Below are 19,537 nucleotides of genomic sequence, written 5' to 3'. Positions count from 1 at the left end.
ACTCGCTTCGCGTCCGTCGTAGCGTAGTACGCGCAGTACCGAGATGAGGATTCGAGAAGACGTTAGTAGCGAAACTACATCATACCCGGGTAATAACGAGTCAACAATAGGACGAGCACCGGTTGGGGGTTGAACGAGTGGTGGCGCAGTAGCAGTAGCAGTAGCAGCAGTAGCAGCAGTAGCAGTAGCAGCAGTAGCAGCAGTAGCAGCAGTAGCAGTAGTAGCAGTAGTAGCAGTAGCAAGACGACGTCCTTAACCTCCGGCCTTGGCCAGTCCAATACGAAGAGATGACCGACGTAGAAATATGCTAGGGGCCTCTATATTGTGTGATGTGCGTGATGTATTATGTGCACACAGTAGTCACCTATACCTTACCAGTCAGGGCCAGGTGTGGACTTTTTTTCTTTGTTTTCTTCTCATCTTCCTTCTTTCCGTCCCGTTTGCGCATGTGTAAGACCAGAACCCAGCAGGGTCCCAATTCTGATATCTTGTCTATTTGTGATTTCTCTTCTCTTTCTCTCTCTCTCTCCTCTTACACCCAACTTTAAAATCAGCTGAGGCGGAATCGATACGCGGTTGACCTATGTGGTTGGCGGTCTGGTGGCCTGGTGAGCCCAGCTAGGTTAGGTAGGTAGGTAGGTAGGTAGAGATCCGATAGGTACAGTACAGTCCAGCACAGTCACGGGTTGTCATGTCTAGAACCGGTTGGTCTCTAAAGTCCAAAGGATTCCGCCCGAGGCTGCAGATCTGAGTTGTGTCCGTAACTCAATCTTGGGCTACATGGCCAATCCCGAGAAATGAGGTGTCAAATTGCGACGGGGTTGTCAGTCCAATGGAACGGACGGATGGGGTCGAATCCCGTCCTCGACCATCGTGATGCCGAGAGGCCAAAGCTTAAAGAGGGCCCTGTATAGGTAGGTTGGAGAGGGTAGGCAGGCATGTATAGCTGATAAGCTGGTTGTCGACTCGATGCCACTCCCGCCAAGCACGACGATGCTAGCATCATCCGTGGGGCAGATATGCAGAGTGCCAGTCGCTAGTGGGAGGTACATACCAGGGAGTTGGTAGACTGGCGCAAACAACGTCTACAGTAAGCTTGCGAGGGGGGCAAATTGCGCATTTGGTGTCGTAGGGACGGTGAGTGTTAGAGTAAGGAGGAATGCGTCGTTCTTCAAACGTGTTTTTCTTTGTGCGTCTCTGCTTCTCTAGCTCGGGCCCTAAGTTAGGGGATGTCTATCTGACCTGAAGAAGTCGAGAAGGTCGAGGACGATGCCTGTGTACATCCTGCCGGGATAACGAAGATCATCCTCATTGCTCCCCCTGCCTTTCCCCTCTCCGTTGGAGGGGTTCTGCCCTCCCCCCCTCACTGCTCTCTCTCCAGACCTCTGATGGCCCTGAGTGGTGGTGGCCCCCTAGGAAGAGGCGGCACTTAGGCCCGATACCTCCCAGGCCTCCTAACAGGCCAGTCTCGACGGCGGTGCAACAACAATGACCATCGTGGATCTACTTGCGGGCGCAATCGCGTGTTACAGCTACGTGCAGTAAAGGGGACCCCACTCGCTGGACGCCGACGTCGACCTGAGGATGTGTAAGAGCGTGGGTTTCCGGAATAAAAAAGTTTTTAGCACAAAAGGCCTCTCGACGGGAAGCGATCGGTGTGAGCCAAAAGAGGGAGCTGCACAGAACGAAATGGCGGAGAGTTCGACATGGCGGATAGAAGCTTGGTAGAAACAGAACAAGGGAAGACGATCATGAGCAAGCCCATGGCGCCCAAGGTCTCGGCACCCCATCGGACTATCGACTTATTGGTCGCCGTTACACGATCTACCAACTTATACTCTTTGCGTTAGGGAAATGGTCTGGTGCGGGAGCTCCATGCTAACCAACTCCAGCACCACCCGCAGCGACCTATACCACGTTTTTCTCACCCGTCGTCTTTTTTCTATCTTTTTTTTTTCTCACCTCACTAAAGGCTCTGCGGGTGCTAGCTAGACTAGCCCTCGTAGATGATCAGTTCCCGCCTTCAGTACTACCGTCGTACTCGTGTGCCGACCAGGGAGGGGTTTAGGAGCGGAAGAAGAGGATGAAGAAGAAGAAGAAGAAGAAGAAGAAGAAGGACGACCGTCTTTCGCTCTCTCAGGGCTGCCATAGCTCGACCTTGTGCGGGTTTGTGCTTCTCATTACGTGAGAGTATTAACCCGCAATGCGCGTAGTACGTCGATTGCTCGTTCCCACGCCGCACCGCATCCCCCCAACTGGATCGCAACGGGGCTTAGGAGATCTAGTATAGTACACACCCATTGCACTGGGACGAGACTGGCACGCGGGCATTTCGTCAGAGCCACTCCGAGGTATCAAACTGGGGGAGCCGAATGCGCCTAGCGAGCCATCTCGTGATAACCGTCTGCTATGAGGGGAGGTCTCGCTACGACCGGCAGTGTCCCGAGAAATGTCTGAATGTGGTACGAGAGCCACAGACCCATCCATGCCATCTCTCGTCTCTCGTCATCTTGTGTGTTATGGGGTTGTACATGGCTGCATTGGTTTGATTAAAATTGTGGCCATTCATCGTGGTTCGCCTGGGAGATGAACTACACATCTCGGGCAGCGGAAATCGATTTACACATGACAATTGCCCGAGTGGGTTGGCGGCCAGCATGCCATCCTATGCAGTAGCGCCGCAGGCCTGCTGTATAGTCTGACTTGCCATGAGCCCATCGACATATCCCGGCAGCCAATCCGGACTGGCTCCAAGACTGTCTTGTAAATGAACCTCACACAAATCTATAGTAGAACCGTGCTCGCACGCGACTTGCTGTTGCCATTTCGGAGGTCAGCTGAGCGGCCTCTGCTAATTAACAGGCAGTCTCTTTTTAAATCGCCTCTTCCACGATCCAGGGGTTTGCGTCGTAGGGGGAAAGGCCCTCGCCTGAACTGGACGGCGAAGGAGAAGGAAAAAAAAAAGAGTACTTCTGCCAAATGAACACGCGGTTGGGAGCGAAAGGGGGTGGGTACGGCACGACCCTTATCATAGTAATATATACAGGTTGGTTCTCGAGCTGAACTCTATCCGAGTGCAGAGCAGAGCCACCAGCGAGCAACCTTCTAGTCGGGGTTCTCGTCGCACGGGTCATCCTTCGATGTCCGTCGGCAACCCGAAGACAGAGAGAGACTAGGCGGGTTCGACGGCCCCAAGTGTAACGCTAGGTGGTGGTGGTCCGACGGCGACACGGGTACATAGATGAAAAGCTCACCTTACATCATCCAACGTCTCTGATGTTAGGTACTTGCGGAGAGAGCGAGAACGAGAACGAGATATGCTATAGGTGTGGGAGTAAGTAGGTACTTACATGATGGTGGAGGTGGGCCTCGGTAGATCTTCAAGAGCGTAGTAGGTATGTAGAAGCTCGCTTGGCGAGGGGGCCTCTAAACAACGTCATCCGAGACAAGGACGCCGCATATGTTAGCTGGAGCTACTGAGAATTTGGAATCGTCACATTACCTCACACGGTTTCTGTGGGCTACGCACAGTAAGCAGCCTTGGGGCTGCCAAGGCGCGCAAAGCTTGTTGCTGCCGTCCGTGGCGTAAGTCGCCAGAAATACCTGTAACAAGTCGAGGATGGGCCAGTGGGAAGAGGATGCTGTTAGGGGAGTCCGTCCTAGTCACGGATCCCAAGCTTCTTCCTCTGGAGCCCTAGTCGATTCTGCTATGAGAACGCGTAGGTCTTAGTCGAATAAGAAGCAGCTTGGACAAGGTGCTGCGCATGTAAGGGTTGTACGATGGCTGCGGGTTTTCTGCAGCAAACATACGGTACCTAAACCTATGATGCACGCGAATCTAGTAGATGTCTGGATGTCTGGATGTCTTGTAGGGAATGTAGAGAATTATGTAGGGTTACATGTAGCGCGTTAGGGGGAGCTTGCTTGTCTACTAGCTATGGTACCTAACTATTACCGTCACCTTACTCTATACACCATACAACCTACCTTGGATAGGTAATCAACGTTCTACCGATTAATCGTGGCTTTGCGCTCTTCTTAGGCCCCGCGTCTCGAGAGTCTTTGATGCCAATTACCATCATTATTATTAGCATCACTCTTCCTCTTCTTCTCAATATTATTATTAATGATATTATCGTTATTATTTCTTTTGTCTTCTTCAAACTACCATAGTCCTTCTAGGGATGTTCCATTTAGCACAGGAAAGTGGGTGAAACCGGCGACTAGAAGTGCGCGGTTCGTGTCCACCTATGCGGCCAACGCCCTGACAAACCTAGCTTGTTGCCAGAAAAGGATCGTAGCTGGGTATCAGCATTACCCGAGCGGTGTTAGGTAGCAAAGTAGGAAGACCATCCCCTGATCACTGCGTCTTGGGGGGAAAGAGAGGGGGGAATTAGAAAGGCACCGGGCAGCAGATCCTTCCAAGAGAAACTCGAGCCTGGCAGTTCTAATGTTAGCACAGATGCACGGCATCACCGTCCCTACGTCAAGACACGTTGAAGCAGGAGTTTGTAACGTTATCCCCCGCTGATACTCGCAGATGCGTAGGGGCCGCCGTGCTGGAATTGATCAACGAATCTATGTCGAGCTCATCATCGCTGGAGTGCGCGATGCAGTATCACCAGGAGGGGGGGCACCTCCCTCTCTCGCTCACTGTGCGTGTCTCTTCTCGCTACTGGGCCTCTTATGGGCCTCGACTAATAATAACTTGGACTTACAAGAGATCAGTCAGGATGCGCGCCAGAGTTGGCGTCGGGAGAAATGAGGGATAATTAACCCACGAGCCAAGAAGCGGGATCGAACGATGGCAGCTTTACAGCCTTTCGTTCATTTCCGTGCCCAGCTCGCACACGTAGTAGAGAGAGGGAGACGGGTAGAGAGAGACAGAGAGAGAGAAGAGAGAGAGGGACAGAGCGAAAAAGACCCAAGTCCGCATCTGCCATGTCGTCCCGTCCACATCCCACTTCCTCTCCATGTACGGCTATCCCGCTCGCCGTTTTTTCCGCATTCCATTCCATCCCGCCAGCCCAGCCTACCGAGGTCTGCGCTCTCCCCAGCTCCCTGCACGATCTAGTAACACAAGCAAGTACAACTGTGTGTATTTCAGCCACCCTCCTCATCGCCATCCTCTTTCTCCCTGCTCAACCCCCCGTTCCTCTCTTACCACGGCATGCGGTGAAAAAAGGCCCATCGCTAGCCGAGCCGAGATTTTTTATCGCTCGCCCCGTTGCTGATGTTATCATGCGTTTGCTATTATCGAGCTCTTTTCTAGGCTGTGCTTCCTGGTGGACGGCGGGATATGTATGTAAGATGGGCATTATCGTGTCGTTGCTAAGTATGTACTACGGAGACGCTCCCTCAGCGGGGAGAGGGCCAGGGCTGGGGCGAGGGCCAGGGAGAGAGAGAGGGCGAGAGAGAGAGCGCAAGAGAGAGAGAGAGCGCGCGAGAGAGCGCGGGAGAACACAAGCAAAGCAGAGAAAAAACTAAGCCGTGCCAGTGCCTGCGCCGCGCCTGTTCCTCTCAGATTTCTGCCCAGGTCCAACTAGGCCCCCTTAGGACTCGTTCCGTCCGGTCTCTTCATTCACCCTTGTTCCTACAGTAGTCTAAAGAAGCGCACAAACTACGAAGTACCTGCAACCATGTTCAACCCTTGGCACCCCCCCGTCTTGCATGCAGCAAGAGCTTGCAGGGGGTTACCCTACCCATGTTGTCACTCTCTCTCTCCTCTAATGCCCTGGCCCTGCCGGGGGGGGAGGATATCCATCTGTATGTACATACATTGTACATACTATGAAGATGATCTTGAAAGTGGGACGCTCACTCCGTCGACCCTAGACCCCCCCCTTCTTCGATCTCGCGTTCCCATCAAGCAATGGTCCATGTTAAGATTTCTTCCCTTGTACATACCCTGTCAACTGTCTCCTCCCCCCCCCCCCCCCAAAAAAAAAACTCCCTAGGCCGGGGATCTACCCTTGTCTCTCTGCTCTGCTGCGGTTTTGCCTCTTCGACTGCTACCTGTACATACTATCGCGTACCCTTGACTTGGTGTAGGCTATGGTGAGAAGGGGGGGAAGAAGTCTTGCATCTACTACCTCTTACACAGCTATGTGGTGTATGTACCTTGCTTCGTACTGCACAGGGGAGTGGGGTGTGCGACTGGGTGAGAGAGAGAGGCCCCTGTCCGGTGGTGAGCGGTAGTGGGCGTGTGTATATGTGTGTAGGTGTGTATGTGGGTTGTCTCTCTGTGTGTTCATTCATATAGAGGAGCATATCTCGACTTATATCTGGTCGTCCCATTCGTTCCACCCCCGTCAACCCCGTTCTGCCTTTTCTCCTCATGCAGTGCTAATAAACGTCTTGCTTGGGCGAGCTATCTTTTCCATATTAACATCTATTTACCCACGCCAGTCACCGTCCTCCTCCTTGATAGACGGGAGGTTCTACACGGCTTCGAGACCAGAGTCGAGACTGTTGCTGTCCCGCCGGGTTCCCTCATGCGTCACTGCTCCTAGACATCACATTGTACCATTCTTTCGCCCTTGTGCATATCCTAACATGACAGTCTCGCTTCCCCCGCAGCCCAATGCGTCCAAGGACGCGCAGGCCGCCCGTAAGCGGAGGAGACGGGCCCCCGCCGGAGGGGCAGCCGATGACTGCTTCACCTGCATCAAGAGGAGTACGAAGTGCGACAGGCGGCGCCCGTACTGCTCGCAGTGTCTCGAGATAGGGAACGAATGCTCCGGCTACAAGACTCAACTGACTTGGGGGGTGGGTGTGGCGAGTCGAGGCAAGCTCCGAGGACTTTCGCTGCCTATAGCCAAGGCACCTCCCGTCGCGCCTGTCGGGAAGAAGTCGGCGAGCCGGGCGCGAGCGAGCTCCGCCGCGACGTCGACGCAGTGGAACAACATGGAAGAAGGGCCGCGCAAAGTTCGCCGGGACAATGTTACCAGTATTAGCGGGGATCACGGGGTCATCCTCCCCCCTACGACGTACGCAGCCTACCCAGAATACCCGCGGTTTTCGCAAGCCGAATCGATACCCACGACCTCGCAGAGGGCGTGGAGCAACCTCCCAGCGTACGCCGGCAACATGAGCGCCCACGACGCGTCGAGATACGGCAAGATTCATCATAATTCGATGAACCACTTCCCGCTCATGGGCGAATCGCTATCCTCGTCGGTGGATTCGCTGAGCGACGTCGACTACACGTTATCGCCCGGCATGGGACACTCCTATCCCCGCGAGGAGATCTCATTCGTGCACAGCCCCAACGTCATCTACGAGAACTACACGACCCAGAGCTCTCCCGTCCCCCAGAGCCCCGTCTCCGCGATCATGATCGATCAGCGGGCGCCGACTTCGTGCCCTAGCCTGGCATACACGCCCTCGGAGCCGAGCTCGAGCCTCAGCTCGCATCCCGAATCGTTTGAACCGCGGATGGGCCATGGACTGGTCGGAGACAGTGATACTCTGAGTAAGGATCAAGCGTTCCGAAATCCTGCGCCTCGGATCACTGACAACTCCTCGCAGGCGTACCTGAGATGGAGCCTTACGCAACAAGCGCACATCCCGCAGGCGGACCCTTCTGGCTCTCTCCAAATCCAAAGGATGATGATGTGATGGCTCGCGCCGCGGAGCCCACGGCGGCTGGCCTGGCTCCGCCCTTCGAGAGCCAGCCGATCCAGGTTAGCCCTGATCTCATGGCTAAGATGGAGTTCTTCATGGACTACTACGAGAACATCATGTGCCCGTCTATGGTTCTCACGGATGGGCCGAACAATCCGTATCGGAGCCACATCTTGCAGCTGGCATCGGGAAGCCGAAGCCTACAGCACGCTATCTGTGCCCTGTCCGCGTGCAATCTGAGGATGAAGAGGAGGCTAAGTCTGGGTCAACATGCTAGGGACTCGGAAATCAACGGCTCTGAGCGACTCGCCGACGTGCAATCGGATCGCCATTCGCTCTCCGAAGAACACCAGCACCGCAACTTGGCCGTTCACCTCCTCAACCAGCAACTCAACGACCCTTCAAAATCCTGCCATGATTCCGTCCTAGCCACCATCCTCCTCCTCTGCCACTACCGGATGGTCGAATCCGGAGTAGCCAAGTTCCAAACCCAATTCGCCGGCGTCAAGAAGATACTAAGCATGCGGGGTTCCGCTCCCTACCAAGGGGCGAGCGACTCCTCGTGGATGGAAGCCATCTTCACCTACTTCGACTCGATATCGGCCAGCATCAACGACCGGGAAGCCCAGCTCGACCACGCCTTCTACGGGCTCCCCTCCGACGCGAACCTGCTACCGCCGGGAATCGAGAATCTGGTGGGGTGCGATAGGGAGCTCTTCAAGACCATCAGTAAGCTCGGTCGTCTCAACCTCCTATCGCAGAGTCGCCGGGTGCAGAACAGCCTGGCGGGGTCGCCGGGTCACGTACGGACCCCGAGCGCCGCATCTCCACTGGGCTCTCCGCTGGGCCGCACTTTCAAGCAGGCCGGCACGCCTATAGGTGACTTCTTCAGCGTCAACCACCACCGGTACGACAGCAACGGCTTCGCCGTGCAGCTCGACGAGGAAGATATACTATCAGCTGGGCTCTGCTCGCCATCGCCGTCGCAATACGACGACCACCACTCGGGCTTCTGGCGCGAATGGAAAGAGGCGCGCGCGGCGCTACAGAGCTGGGAGTTCGACGCGCAACGAGTGGCGGCGTCGCTGCCGAGCCAGGCGACGGCGAGCCAGGTGCGCGACCTACACTCGCTGTCAGAGGCGTTCCGGTACGCGGCGCTTCTGTACACGGAGCGGCTCGCGTCGCCCGGGATGCCGTCGAGCCACAACAAGTTCCGCAACCTCGTTAGCCAGGTAGTATACTACGCGACGTCGCTCGAGGCGGGCAGCAGCGCCGACAAGTTTCTGCTGTGGCCGCTGTTCGTCGCGGGCAGCGAGTGCGTCAATGAGCTACAGCAGAATATCGTCCGCAACAAATGCCGCGAGATCATGTCGCGCAGCGGCTACATGAACAACCTCGCTGCCATCGAAGTCCTCGAGCGCCTCTGGGCCGGCGAGTACTACGAGCCACCCGCAACGCCCAGCGGCAAGCTCAGCGCCCGCCGCGGCTCCTTCAACTGGACCAAGTGCATCGGCGGTCCCGGCGTCGAGGTCGAATGGATCATGTTCTGATTTTACTTCTACTGTCATCACCACCAGCACCACCAATACTACTACCGCCACCGCCACCACCGCTACTACTACTAGGCACCTTAACGCATACTCACATACTCACATACATATCCACCTACTCTACGGAATCGTGTGATGGAATTGGACTATACACAAACTTTGGAGGAATTGGCACCCCCTTCCCTCTCAAAGCAGACGGTGCTTCTGTGTTTGATTTAGCTGTTTCTTCCGCTCATGCTACCGCGTGTTTTTTCTCTTCAATTGCCTATATTGACTTCGGCCCCTTTTGTCTTAATAGTCGATTCCACCAACCCCCCTTCCCACACCACCAATGTACTTGTATATACACCACAGACACCCACATACACACGCACGCACACATACTGATGGCATGTGGATATCCTGGGTTTTATGGTTTTACGGCGGCTACGAATGATATTTTGGATACGGATGTCTTGTTCATGTTTCTTTCTGTCTGTTTTCGATGTTAGGGTGTCATGTGTATCGGAAGACGAGAACACGTCTTATGTTTATCTTGCTACTTAGAGAGAGAGAGAGAGAGAGAGAGGCCGGGGATAGGGAGGGAGGCCGGGGATAGGGAGGGAGGGACGGAGTCAGGGGGAGAGACCTCGAGAGACAGGAAGAGACAGAAAAACCGTCAAGAAAGCGGTGAAAGGGATCGGGTTATGTTTCGTGGATAGGTGGTTTAGCAGCAGATGACTCGCAAGCTACACACATGAAGAGAGACATACATACCCAGCATACAGACAGAAGTCCGGCAATGCAGTTTGAAGAAAAGTGACAAGTTGCGAAGGCTCCCGCCAGACATGCAGGGCGTTCGTCGCCTCTGGTCTCGTGATTCCCGGCACACGCCGCGAGCTGTGCCTCTTTCACACACATGCCCCCCTCTCTCCGTTCTCCATCCCGTCTCATCCCATCCATCCACCCACCCAGCTTGCGTTGGGGTTGCGCATGTGAACACACGCATACGTGACTAGTAGCTACATGCCTACATACCTCCGGCACCCTTCTCCGTCCCTCCCTCTCTCGGTGTTTCTCTCTATCTTTATCTCTCTCTCGCGGGTATATACGCACGCCCATGCAGACCTACGTCTAGGTACAGCAATACGCACGTCCATATCCACATACCTATACGTGCCTACAGACATGCAATCAACTCACCCCGTCTCTCTCTCTCTCGTCTATGCCCCCTTTCTGTAGGTGCAGCCTGCTGTCAGCACGTAAAAGCAGATCTCCCGGCCAACGTCACGCCATCCACTCGCCTCACGTTCGCCCGCACCCCCCGCACATGCCTGCCACGCCCACAGACACACATACCGTGCCGTGCCACGCCATACCATACCATACTTGCCTTAGTGACCGACTGACTGGCATACCTACATACATATACATGCCCAGCTGCACACACGCAACAACGTAGGTCAGTGCAGAGGGCTGCCCGCACGACCGAGCCGAGCCGGGGGCGGGCTGGCTGGCTGGCTCAACCGTGTCATATGTCATATCTTAGGGTTAGACGAGTACGTAGGCGTAGGCATGTAGGAAGGTTGGTAGATAGGTTGGTAGGTAGGTAGGTTGGTAGGCATGTTGTCGACCACCACCCGGAAGCGCCCAGCAGCCGGACGGGAAGGAATCCTTCCCACCCTCCCGCCGTTTTATTAATATTGGTATTAATATTATTTTTTATTTCCCTTGTCCACTCTCCCCCCCCATCATCCCCGCCTGTTCGCCCCCCATCCCTCCCTCCTCTCCACCATCATTAGTAAATACCGTTCCGTAATGGAGGGTCTTCTACACAGCCACACAGGCGCACCCGCACCCGCATTTATACACTTGGGAGCACTTACGAATGCACGCATACATCCGTACGCTTTCATTCCTTTTCTCTCCTTTTCTCTCCTTTTTTTTCCTTTTTTCTTTTCTTTTCGACACCACTCCGGTTCCTCCCTCCCCCCCAAACCCTCAACCTTGCCTGCCATCCCTCAGCAGGTCGGTAGATACCCTGCGGCAGCGCCAGCCACGGGAGCTGCCAGGCGTCTCTGGGCGGACGAGAAGGGAGAGAGTGCTGTGCGGCTGTGTGGACGAGTCAGAGCAGAAAAAAAATCTGAAAACGAAAAAGAAAAAACAGGAAGAAAATGATGAAGAGGATTGGATCGATACCTGGGACAGGCCGCCGGCGTCGTCTTTGTCACGCCCGCCCTCTCGCGCCAACCACGTACGTGCATACCGCACATACCATACAATACGTACGCCAAGTTTTCCTCCACCATCTGGTGGGTATTTATAATAGTTCGTACGATTCGCGCGTGGAATATTCGCGCATGTGATATGCCTCTCGTCCTATATCCATATGTGTGCCTACGCATATAAACATGGACCCCCTTTGACGCCCCTCCCCCCCTCTGTCTCCCCCCTTTTCTCCCCTCGTCCGTCCTTCCCGCCCCCCGTCCCCGGTCCCCCCCCCCCCAGGCAGAGTTTCTATGTGTGTAGAGTAATACTAGTAAGAGAGAGGGAGAGAAGAACGAGAGAGACAGGGAGGGAGGGAGACAGCTCCCCGTGACGCGCAGGGTCCTCCGAACACGGTGCTATTCGCCTGACTGCCCTCTTCGCGCCCCCCCCCCCCCCCCCCCCGTCCCTTCACCCTCCCTCCCACCGTGTTCCTGTCCTGTCCTGTCCTATACGCCTGTCTGCCTGCTGTCTCCCCTGTAAGCCCCCCCGTGAGTAACGCCTCAACCCCCTCCACCCCCCCCAAACACCCACCCACACAAGACGCGCATTTCCCAATCGGGGAGGAAGGATCAAGAAGATTACCATGTACAAAGCATCACCCGCGGCCTCGCCCGCCCCAGCTGGCGCAGCACCTCCAGCAGCAGCAGCACCTCCAGCAGCAGCAGCACCAAGCAGCAGCAGCAGCACCCAGCAGCGGGCTTGACCCGCAACTTATGATTATTGTCGTCTCGATTATATCGCTCACAGAGAGAAACCGGGCAGCCGGCCGCGCTGCATACGCCTACATTACATATTTGTAATGCCCACAGTAGTAAGTAAGGGGTCCCGGCTATTTCTTGTTTTCTTTCCCTTTCCTCCCCCTCTCCCCCGGTAAGCATGTGAGATCTGATGTCAAGGGTCCGTCTTGCAATGTGCGGATGTTGTGTGCGGATGGCCAGGTCCTCACAACCCATTACCTAACGGAATACGTCGGGAATAAAGGAAAAATAAGGGTAGAGGAACGAGCGAGGAACATAGGACGAGGAGAGCGACAGCGTAGTAATTGGACTAGGCAAGGGGAAGGGGAGAAGCGCGCGCGCGAGGAAGTGAGCCCTACCCAAGACGAGCTGCCAGTAGCAACCCAACCCTACTCTATACGGGGTCTCGAGTCCCCGTCTATCGATCTAGCTACGGCTAACTAGGCAGCTGTGCAAGGGTATGTCTACAGATGCCTTCATTATCTAGATACCCTACTACGTACTCTCCTGGCTGGCTGGGTTGGCTGGCCAGGTTCGGCGGGAGAGTTGCAATACACGATTTGCGTACATACATGGGCACACGCACTACTGCACGTACGTACATATCTCCTCGGCAGGGTTTCCTTCTGTCTTTCCTCTTTGCTCGCTAGCTGCCTCGCCGGTTGGGGACGGCGATGGGGTCGTGTCGACGATGGCAGACCAAAGTTTGGTTCGTCCATTCAACGTTCATCCTGCCGCCGCTTGGCAGGCCTAGCACATACGTAAGTAGGCCATCGTCATCCTAATCGTCACCACCGTCAACGATGGCAATAACACCACCACCACTGCTACCCCATTACTGACCACCACCACACCCTATCATGATCGCCGCTGCATAGCTTAATCGTACGGTACGTAGCGCCGCCGCTGCTGGCTCACCTTTGGCCGGTTAGCTTCCTTTTTTCGGTGTGCCTGATTCCACAGGGAGCCAACGGATCTACCGTGCTTGGAAGCGCTAGCGACGGTAGATACCCGGCTCGCATCAGATAGACTCCCGTCAACCCCATTCCAACCCATCCGTTGATCCTCTTCCTATGGTAAGGTCGGCCTTTTTCGACAGCTCTGAACCAGGCGCTGCCTGCGGACTTCATCTGACCAACCGCAACAGCCCGCCCGGCGAACCGAGCCCGCCAACCAGCGGGTTCGGTCTCAGCTTCAGCTGCTGCTAGGCACTGCACTGACCAACCGGCCGCAAAGGAAGTTGACTGACGCGCTTTGGGGGGGGGGGGGGGGGTTGAGAGGGAGGAGGGGGTAGCTAAATCAATCTCGTATATGACTTTAGTAGGATGCAGGTCGCAACGCAGAGGCGCACAACTAAGCGCTGTCATCCTCCCGCGCAGAGCTTCGTCGATACCGGGCTAGACGTTTCGTGGCTGGCTATTGGATCGATCGGATCGAAAGGCTCGATTCGTTGGCACAGACTGACTCCGGAATCCTGGACCTTGCGCTGTCGCGACATCTACACTGAGTGAGAAATTGGGGGGGGGGGCCAACCTGGGCGGAAGGGTCTGCTGGGCGCTACGCCTTCGCGACGGCGACGACGAGGCGAGGAGAAGCAAGCGAGAGGAAGGACACCCCGCGCGCAAAGTACGTAAACGAAGCCGGATGATGGGGTGGTCCCCCCAAATTATGAAATTCTTTTAGCTTCTTCCCTCTGTTCTGCGTACCTTCTAGCGAGGCCACCAGATCTACCAGCCAGGGGTCTGCTTTGGGGCGGGCGCCGTGATTCGAGACTCGAACCGAGGGATGATAGCGCTCTATCGGCCTTCATTCCACATCTATAACCAAGATGCGTCCATGCCCTGCGACGCTACGCGCAGGTGGCCGGCCATTGCATTGGAGCGGCGGGCTTGGCGGCATCGGCGGGTTCCAGAAGCTCATACCGCTGCCGATTGGCCCTACTAGAGTCCCTGGCATTGCCCGGGCTATCTGGACAGTCGGCGATCGATCAGAGCCTTGGTGGGGTTGGAGTAACTCGCAGACTCATAGTCGATGGCCGGGGGTGGCCCTGCGACCCAATGAGGGGATAGGACTCGACGATTCTTTCGTATCCAGGCAGGGAAGTAGAGCACACCTGCGCAACGTACGCATGCGTAGTATCGAATCAGTAGCACCTAGTCAGGGCTGAAGACTCCATTGGCAGTTCAGTAACAGCGCCGCGTAGGAATACATACCTACCTACCTCCACGCATGCGACGCGATCCCTCGTTAGATGTTAGACGAGAGCTGCACAGCCTCCCTCGCCCACGGCAGGTGGATGTGCCTCAAGATAGTGGCGATCATGAACTTTGATCCGAAGAGCCCGGATGGCGACGATTCAATAGAGGCTTATGCCTTCTAGGGAGGTGAATGTCGAAGACGTCTCACGACATGATCTCGATAGATGCCGCCTCGGCTGCCGAGGACGGCAAAGAAAGCCGGCCTCTGTCGCTTATAGTATCGACCGATCTGGTCGAGCGTGGCCAAGTCGTACGGTACGTCATCTTGCAAGGTGCCGTGCGGATTAGCGAATGCGAAGGAGACCAAGATGAAGGATAGCCTCTCATGCAGGGAGGAGGGAGCAGAGAAGAAGCCGAACAGGCTGACAGGCGGCGCCCAGCTGAGTGGAGAAAGGAGGTGGAGAAGTCACGTGCAGATAATGACAGGTAAACGAAATGTGGTTATCTTATCTTATCACCCACTACGCGATAACAGAAATTTTAGCAGAGTAGAGTTACTAACCCAACTTTCTCTACTAGGTGAGACGCACAGCTTTAGGAACGCGTTACTTACAGTCTTGCGTGCGCCGCGCAAACTCGCGATCACTGGCGAGAACCGATTGCCAGATACTTCCGCTGCCGGAATTCCACACAAGGAAGAGAGAAGAGCCAAAAACGAAACCAATAGAGAGGGAGAGGAAGAACGATGGGCCGGGACCTCCAAAAGCGCAAGCGGCGCTCCTCGCGCGCCGCGATCCGGCAACCCTCGTCGGCTCGGCGGCCAAAGCGGGCGCTGATCCCGCTGGGGAGCAGCATCGTGGCCAAGAACTGGTAACCGCTCCTCTCGCCATCTCTCTCTCTCCCCACTCCCCCCCCTCACCCCTGCCCTCAACCCCCATCCCCCTTCCCGCCAGCTCCGCGCAGCCCGACCCCGTGACCCCGAGCTGACGCGCGCGGCAGGAACAAGAAGGAGACGACGACGCAGAACTACCGGCGGCTGGGGCTCGTGGGGCGGCTGCGGGCGCCGACGGGGGGCGCGGAGCCGGTGCGGCGGGGGGAGGCGGCGGCGGCGGCGGCGCCCGCGGACCCGTTCGCGATCGGCGGGCGGGGCGCGGCGGTGCTCGGGGAGGCGCGCGTGGAGCGGGACGCGGCGGGGCGGATCGTGCGGGTGCTGCGGCCGGGCGCGGGCGCGGGGCACCCGCTGGGCGACGCGCTCGCGGCGCTCGACTCGGACTCGGACGCGGACGCGGGCCCGCGCTCGCACTACCAGCAGCTGACGCGGAGCGCCGTCGACGACGGCGAGGCGGAGCGGGACGGCGTCGCGGCGCAGCTCGAGGCCGAGGCGCGCCGCCCCGCCGCCCGCAAGCCGCGGCCGCAGAGCGCGCGCGAGACCGAGTGGCTGCGCGCGCTCGTCGACCGCCACGGCGACGACGTCGCCGCCATGGCCCGCGACCGCCGCCTCAACCCCATGCAGCAGACGCCCGCGGACCTCGCGCGCCGCCTGCGCAAGATGCGGCAGCAGCAGCAGACGGGTGGCGGCGGCGGCGGGCCGTGAGAGATGATCCGACCTGATAGGCGAAAGAGAATGGGAGAGGGAGCAGGAACACAGAGCGCAGGGGGAGGGGGGAGAGGTGCTTGCGCCTCGCCGCGCGCGCCGATAGTCGTTGGCTCGCGAATTGCGGCGCCTGCCATGGAGCACCGCGTGCAGTATCTGACCCTGCCGTTGTGAGCAAGGCGGCGATGATAGCGAAGGCGGCGACTACGACGGGAGTAGGACGTGGAGGCTTCCATCCGCCTGACTGTCTCGACCCTGATGCCCTAGAGCACATGTGGGCAGGTAGGCGTTGCGCCTGGCAGAACCGGCCGTCGGATTTCTAGGAAGAGCATGGGCTATCCAAACCTGCACGGGATTGTCTGTGTAAAGTGTGGTCTTCTGCTCGTCCATAAGTGGACTCATGTACGCATCATCGCACGGCGTTACGGGGGGGCGAGGGTTTCAACAAGCTAAGCAGGTTGTGTAGCTAACTAACTAGCTATCAATTGCCTACCTAGCTCTCAGGAGGTAAAACAAAAACGTCGTGGCATTTCGTACAGTGGCGGAGTGGCCATCAAAATGCTGGATATACGTGAAAAGCTTCGTTAAGAAACGTTCGTCTTAGTTGGAAACGAGGATACGAACCCTCGATGATGCGTAAATTGAAGCTGGAAAAACCAAACCAACAATCTCACAGAGAGCCAACCAGAGGCCAAACCAACGCTAAGAGAAAAAAATAGGAGAAGGGAGTGATTAAACCTTCGGACACGATATGTAGGGTTTGTGTTTCTTCATGCCGTGCCATGCCGGTATACTAAACTTTTTCAAAACACGAGCCTGCTGTTGCAACAAATCGGATACTGCCTATCCTGGTATATCCACACATGTATGTATATCTCTCTTCCTCTCTCGCGGAGCTTCCATATGGAGGCGAGTATGTAAAGTTGTTTGTCCGGAACACCGAGTACCGCTCATAACGATTCCCATTTTCTCTTCCTTCTCTCTCCTCCTCCTCCTGTATGGGTGACCTGCCACCCTGGAAATATTCCCACCGTAGCGATTGCCTTGTCTTCATACATCTGTGTTGCGTGACCGAGATCCCCGAGTGGGTTTTACTAAAACCCTTTCCCTCCTCGCCCCTCGTAGGCCCTTGACTATCACTATTTTTACCAACTGCGGGTGCCGGGGGCTGCAGTTACTCCTTAAAAAACCAACACGGACGCCAAGATCTTGACCATTACACCAACGGGTGAGGGAACGGATGGGGGAAAATAAAAGCAGAACGTTCCTTGATCGGCCTCCTTAGTGCAAGGTGCGATCGTAGTTCGCGCTAGGGAATTTGACTGGGCCGTTGTCGTTGAAATCCTCAGCTGCAGGGGGAGCATAGATGTGTGGCCGTGAGCTCTGGGAGCCGTACGGGTCGCCGTAGACGTCGCTGTGGGGCGACGAGCTGTGCGTCCGGTAGGCCTGGTCGAACGGATTCTCGAGCGGGGCCGGCGAGACGCTGTGGGGTCGGTACGAGGTGTCGTTGTTGAAATGGTTGCCGAAAGAGTCTGGGTCATAGGGGGCGTTGGTGCTGCCGAGGTGGTCGTCGCGACGGTCATCACGGTGATCGTCGTTGTGGTCGTCCATGTTAACGGGAGCGTAGGCCTCCTCGTCGTGCGGCGCCATCGAGAAGGCCGCCTTGTCGGGGTCGATGTTCTGGTTGAGCCCCATGTTCTCGTAGCCGGGGAGGCTGTCTGTGCGCTGGTAGTACCGCAGCGTGTAGACGCTGACGGCCGTCGTCGCCACCCAAGCGAGGCTATTGTCAAGATAAGAGAGTTAGCATGACGCCTATACTATAGAGAAGCAAGTAGGGCATAAAGGGAAGGGGCGCGAGGCAAAGCAAGGCAGTTCCGTACAGTTCGAAGAAGGCGATTCCGACGATGGCCTTGCTGATGTTGCAAGCCGTACCGCACGAGTTGGCGGTGTTATAGGCTGCCTGGCTGGCGAAGGCGGAGAGCCAGAAGATGGCGAAGACGGTGTCGAAAACGACCATGACGTGGGCGTTAGCAATTTTCCGGGTGCGCTCGAATCGCGGCGCCATGCCTAGGTAGAGCCAGGCCGGGATGGACAAGAAACACTATTGACGAGACGACTGGTAAGCACGTGCACTCTTTTCAGGGCCAGCTAGGCCGGTCTCTTATATCAAACATTATAGCATACGGGATGCACATGCATGCTGACGTAGGTAGGTGCCGAATAGGAGAGAGATGGAGAGCGGGAGAGCGTCGCGCCGGGGGGGGGGCTACGTACCAGTCCGAATGGCCAGCCATTGTTTCCGTTGATTACAGATCCGTCTGCTCGGAAGAGCACAATCTCAAGGATGAATATTACCAGAGCGAGGACGATCTGGAAGATGTGGAGGCCGAGTTTGGTGTTGGGGACCTTGTCCGGGTTGACGTCCAACTTTTCGAATAGCGCCATTTCGTCTGATGGCTACGCCCTGCGACGCGACAAGGTCACAGGTTAACGTCGGGACGGGACACGGGGAGGGAAGACGGCAGAGGCGAAGAACAGGTTTACGTGGCGAGCGAGCGAGCGACTCGGGCGGACGTTATAAGGGTGATGTCGTACCTCCAAGTAAGCGCGCGGAGGCGGCGAGGGAGAAACAGCCAAGCCGGCTGGGTCGTAATCCTAGGGGCGGCCTGCGGCTGAGATAATATCCAAGTAGCAGGGTGACGGAGTCTCGCGAGGTGTCCACTGGGAGCTAGGTCTCGTCTTCGCTGGGTAGACAGCTGCTAGGGCTGGTCGGGGCGGCTCGCCTACAGGTCTGATTCTCGTATCGGATCGTCCTCGTTTTAGACGTCGAGGTAGAAGAAGACGGGGCGAGATATCAGGAGTCCGGGTGAGACTCGGGAGACTGGATAGGCAAGGAGGTGATGCTGGGGTTCGGGCTGGGTTCAGGACGGAGATCAGATGTTTTTGTTTTGGGTTGTCCCAGGTCGGAGTGGGTTGGATTGTTGTTTTGTTTTTTGGGCTTTTTCTTTGGCCCGAGGTTTTTGTAGTGGCTTGCCAACGCCTTTTGGGGGGGGGAGGGGGATGGTCTCGTCGTTTTGACTGGCCTGCCTCGAGCTGGTGGATGGGAATGGGTAGAGAACGCGCGTAATGTAATCAGACCGGAGACGGGGCGGAGACTCGAGGCGTTGCTATTTCAAGCTCAGCCCCCGCTGGGATCCGTCCAATTGTGGCTGCTGTCGTCCCCTTCACTTACTTAGGTACCTTTATCTACGCAACGCCCGTTGTGCAAAGCCATCTATCATCCTAAGTACCCGGGCTCTGCGTGGCGCCGGCGAACCAGCGAACACGCCGCTACCAGCTTGGCCACGCTCTCGGTGTCATCTGCCAGGCTGCTTCGCCGTAACAGACCTGGCCAGTCCGAGACGGGTACAAGGGCAACCCGTGACGTACACGTATATACGTGACGAGTCCGCCACAGTGGAAAGGTACTCAAAGAGGTACCCACCTTAGGTAGGTACCTACTAGACTCGTATAGCACACCTCGACGCCCTAACAATTGAATGCACCGCGGAACATAGAAACAATAGAAATGACAGATCACCTCAA

General features: G+C 56.5%; 6 protein-coding genes across 6 annotated transcripts; 4 read left to right on the top strand and 2 right to left on the bottom strand.

Annotated features, from left to right (window-relative positions):
- Nucleotides 1-4,646: 4,646 nt before the first annotated feature.
- Nucleotides 4,647-5,638, top strand: GGS23DRAFT_74954 (uncharacterized protein). Its single transcript, XM_051521245.1, has 2 exons — nucleotides 4,647-4,655; nucleotides 4,729-5,638. Exon 2 carries the CDS (start codon nucleotides 4,942-4,944, stop codon nucleotides 5,485-5,487), a length of 546 nt encoding a protein of 181 aa, XP_051371621.1. The 5' UTR covers nucleotides 4,647-4,655; nucleotides 4,729-4,941; the 3' UTR covers nucleotides 5,488-5,638.
- Nucleotides 5,639-5,938: 300 nt separating this feature from the next.
- GGS23DRAFT_570085 (fungal-specific transcription factor domain-containing protein) lies at nucleotides 5,939-9,429 on the top strand. Its single transcript, XM_051516489.1, has 2 exons — nucleotides 5,939-7,474; nucleotides 7,531-9,429. The coding sequence occupies exons 1-2, from the start codon at nucleotides 6,556-6,558 to the stop codon at nucleotides 9,174-9,176; spliced, it is 2,565 nt and encodes an 854-aa protein (XP_051371620.1). The 5' UTR covers nucleotides 5,939-6,555; the 3' UTR covers nucleotides 9,177-9,429.
- Nucleotides 9,430-10,906: 1,477 nt separating this feature from the next.
- Nucleotides 10,907-11,591, top strand: GGS23DRAFT_74836 (uncharacterized protein). The gene has a single exon (XM_051521244.1). It carries the CDS (start codon nucleotides 11,044-11,046, stop codon nucleotides 11,479-11,481), a length of 438 nt encoding a protein of 145 aa, XP_051371619.1. The 5' UTR covers nucleotides 10,907-11,043; the 3' UTR covers nucleotides 11,482-11,591.
- Nucleotides 11,592-11,960: 369 nt separating this feature from the next.
- On the bottom strand, nucleotides 11,961-12,591 carry GGS23DRAFT_74813 (uncharacterized protein). The gene has a single exon (XM_051521243.1). The coding sequence runs from the start codon at nucleotides 12,374-12,376 to the stop codon at nucleotides 12,002-12,004; it is 375 nt and encodes a 124-aa protein (XP_051371618.1). The 5' UTR covers nucleotides 12,377-12,591; the 3' UTR covers nucleotides 11,961-12,001.
- A 2,512-nt stretch (nucleotides 12,592-15,103) lies between these two features.
- Nucleotides 15,104-16,467, top strand: GGS23DRAFT_610052 (ribosome biogenesis protein Nop16; the record flags this gene model as incomplete). Its single annotated transcript, XM_051520304.1, has 2 exons — nucleotides 15,104-15,228; nucleotides 15,358-16,467. 2 exons carry the CDS (start codon nucleotides 15,104-15,106, stop codon nucleotides 15,950-15,952), a joined length of 720 nt encoding a protein of 239 aa, XP_051371617.1. The 3' UTR covers nucleotides 15,953-16,467.
- Nucleotides 16,468-16,499: 32 nt separating this feature from the next.
- GGS23DRAFT_570065 (uncharacterized protein) lies at nucleotides 16,500-19,123 on the bottom strand. The gene is made up of 3 exons (XM_051516488.1): nucleotides 18,227-19,123; nucleotides 17,833-18,053; nucleotides 16,500-17,732 (listed from the first exon to the last, which is right to left on the bottom strand). Exons 1-3 carry the CDS (start codon nucleotides 18,395-18,397, stop codon nucleotides 17,234-17,236), a joined length of 891 nt encoding a protein of 296 aa, XP_051371616.1. The 5' UTR covers nucleotides 18,398-19,123; the 3' UTR covers nucleotides 16,500-17,233.
- Between the last annotated feature and the right edge of the window lie 414 nt (nucleotides 19,124-19,537).

This window comes from Durotheca rogersii (genome assembly GCF_024521655.1).
Source record: "Durotheca rogersii strain YMJ 92031201 chromosome Unknown GGS23scaffold_11, whole genome shotgun sequence".
In the NCBI taxonomy this organism is placed as follows: domain Eukaryota; kingdom Fungi; phylum Ascomycota; class Sordariomycetes; order Xylariales; family Xylariaceae; genus Durotheca; species Durotheca rogersii.
The sequence above is the reverse complement of the archived record's forward strand: the minus strand, read 5'-3'. Positions and strand labels throughout refer to the sequence as shown.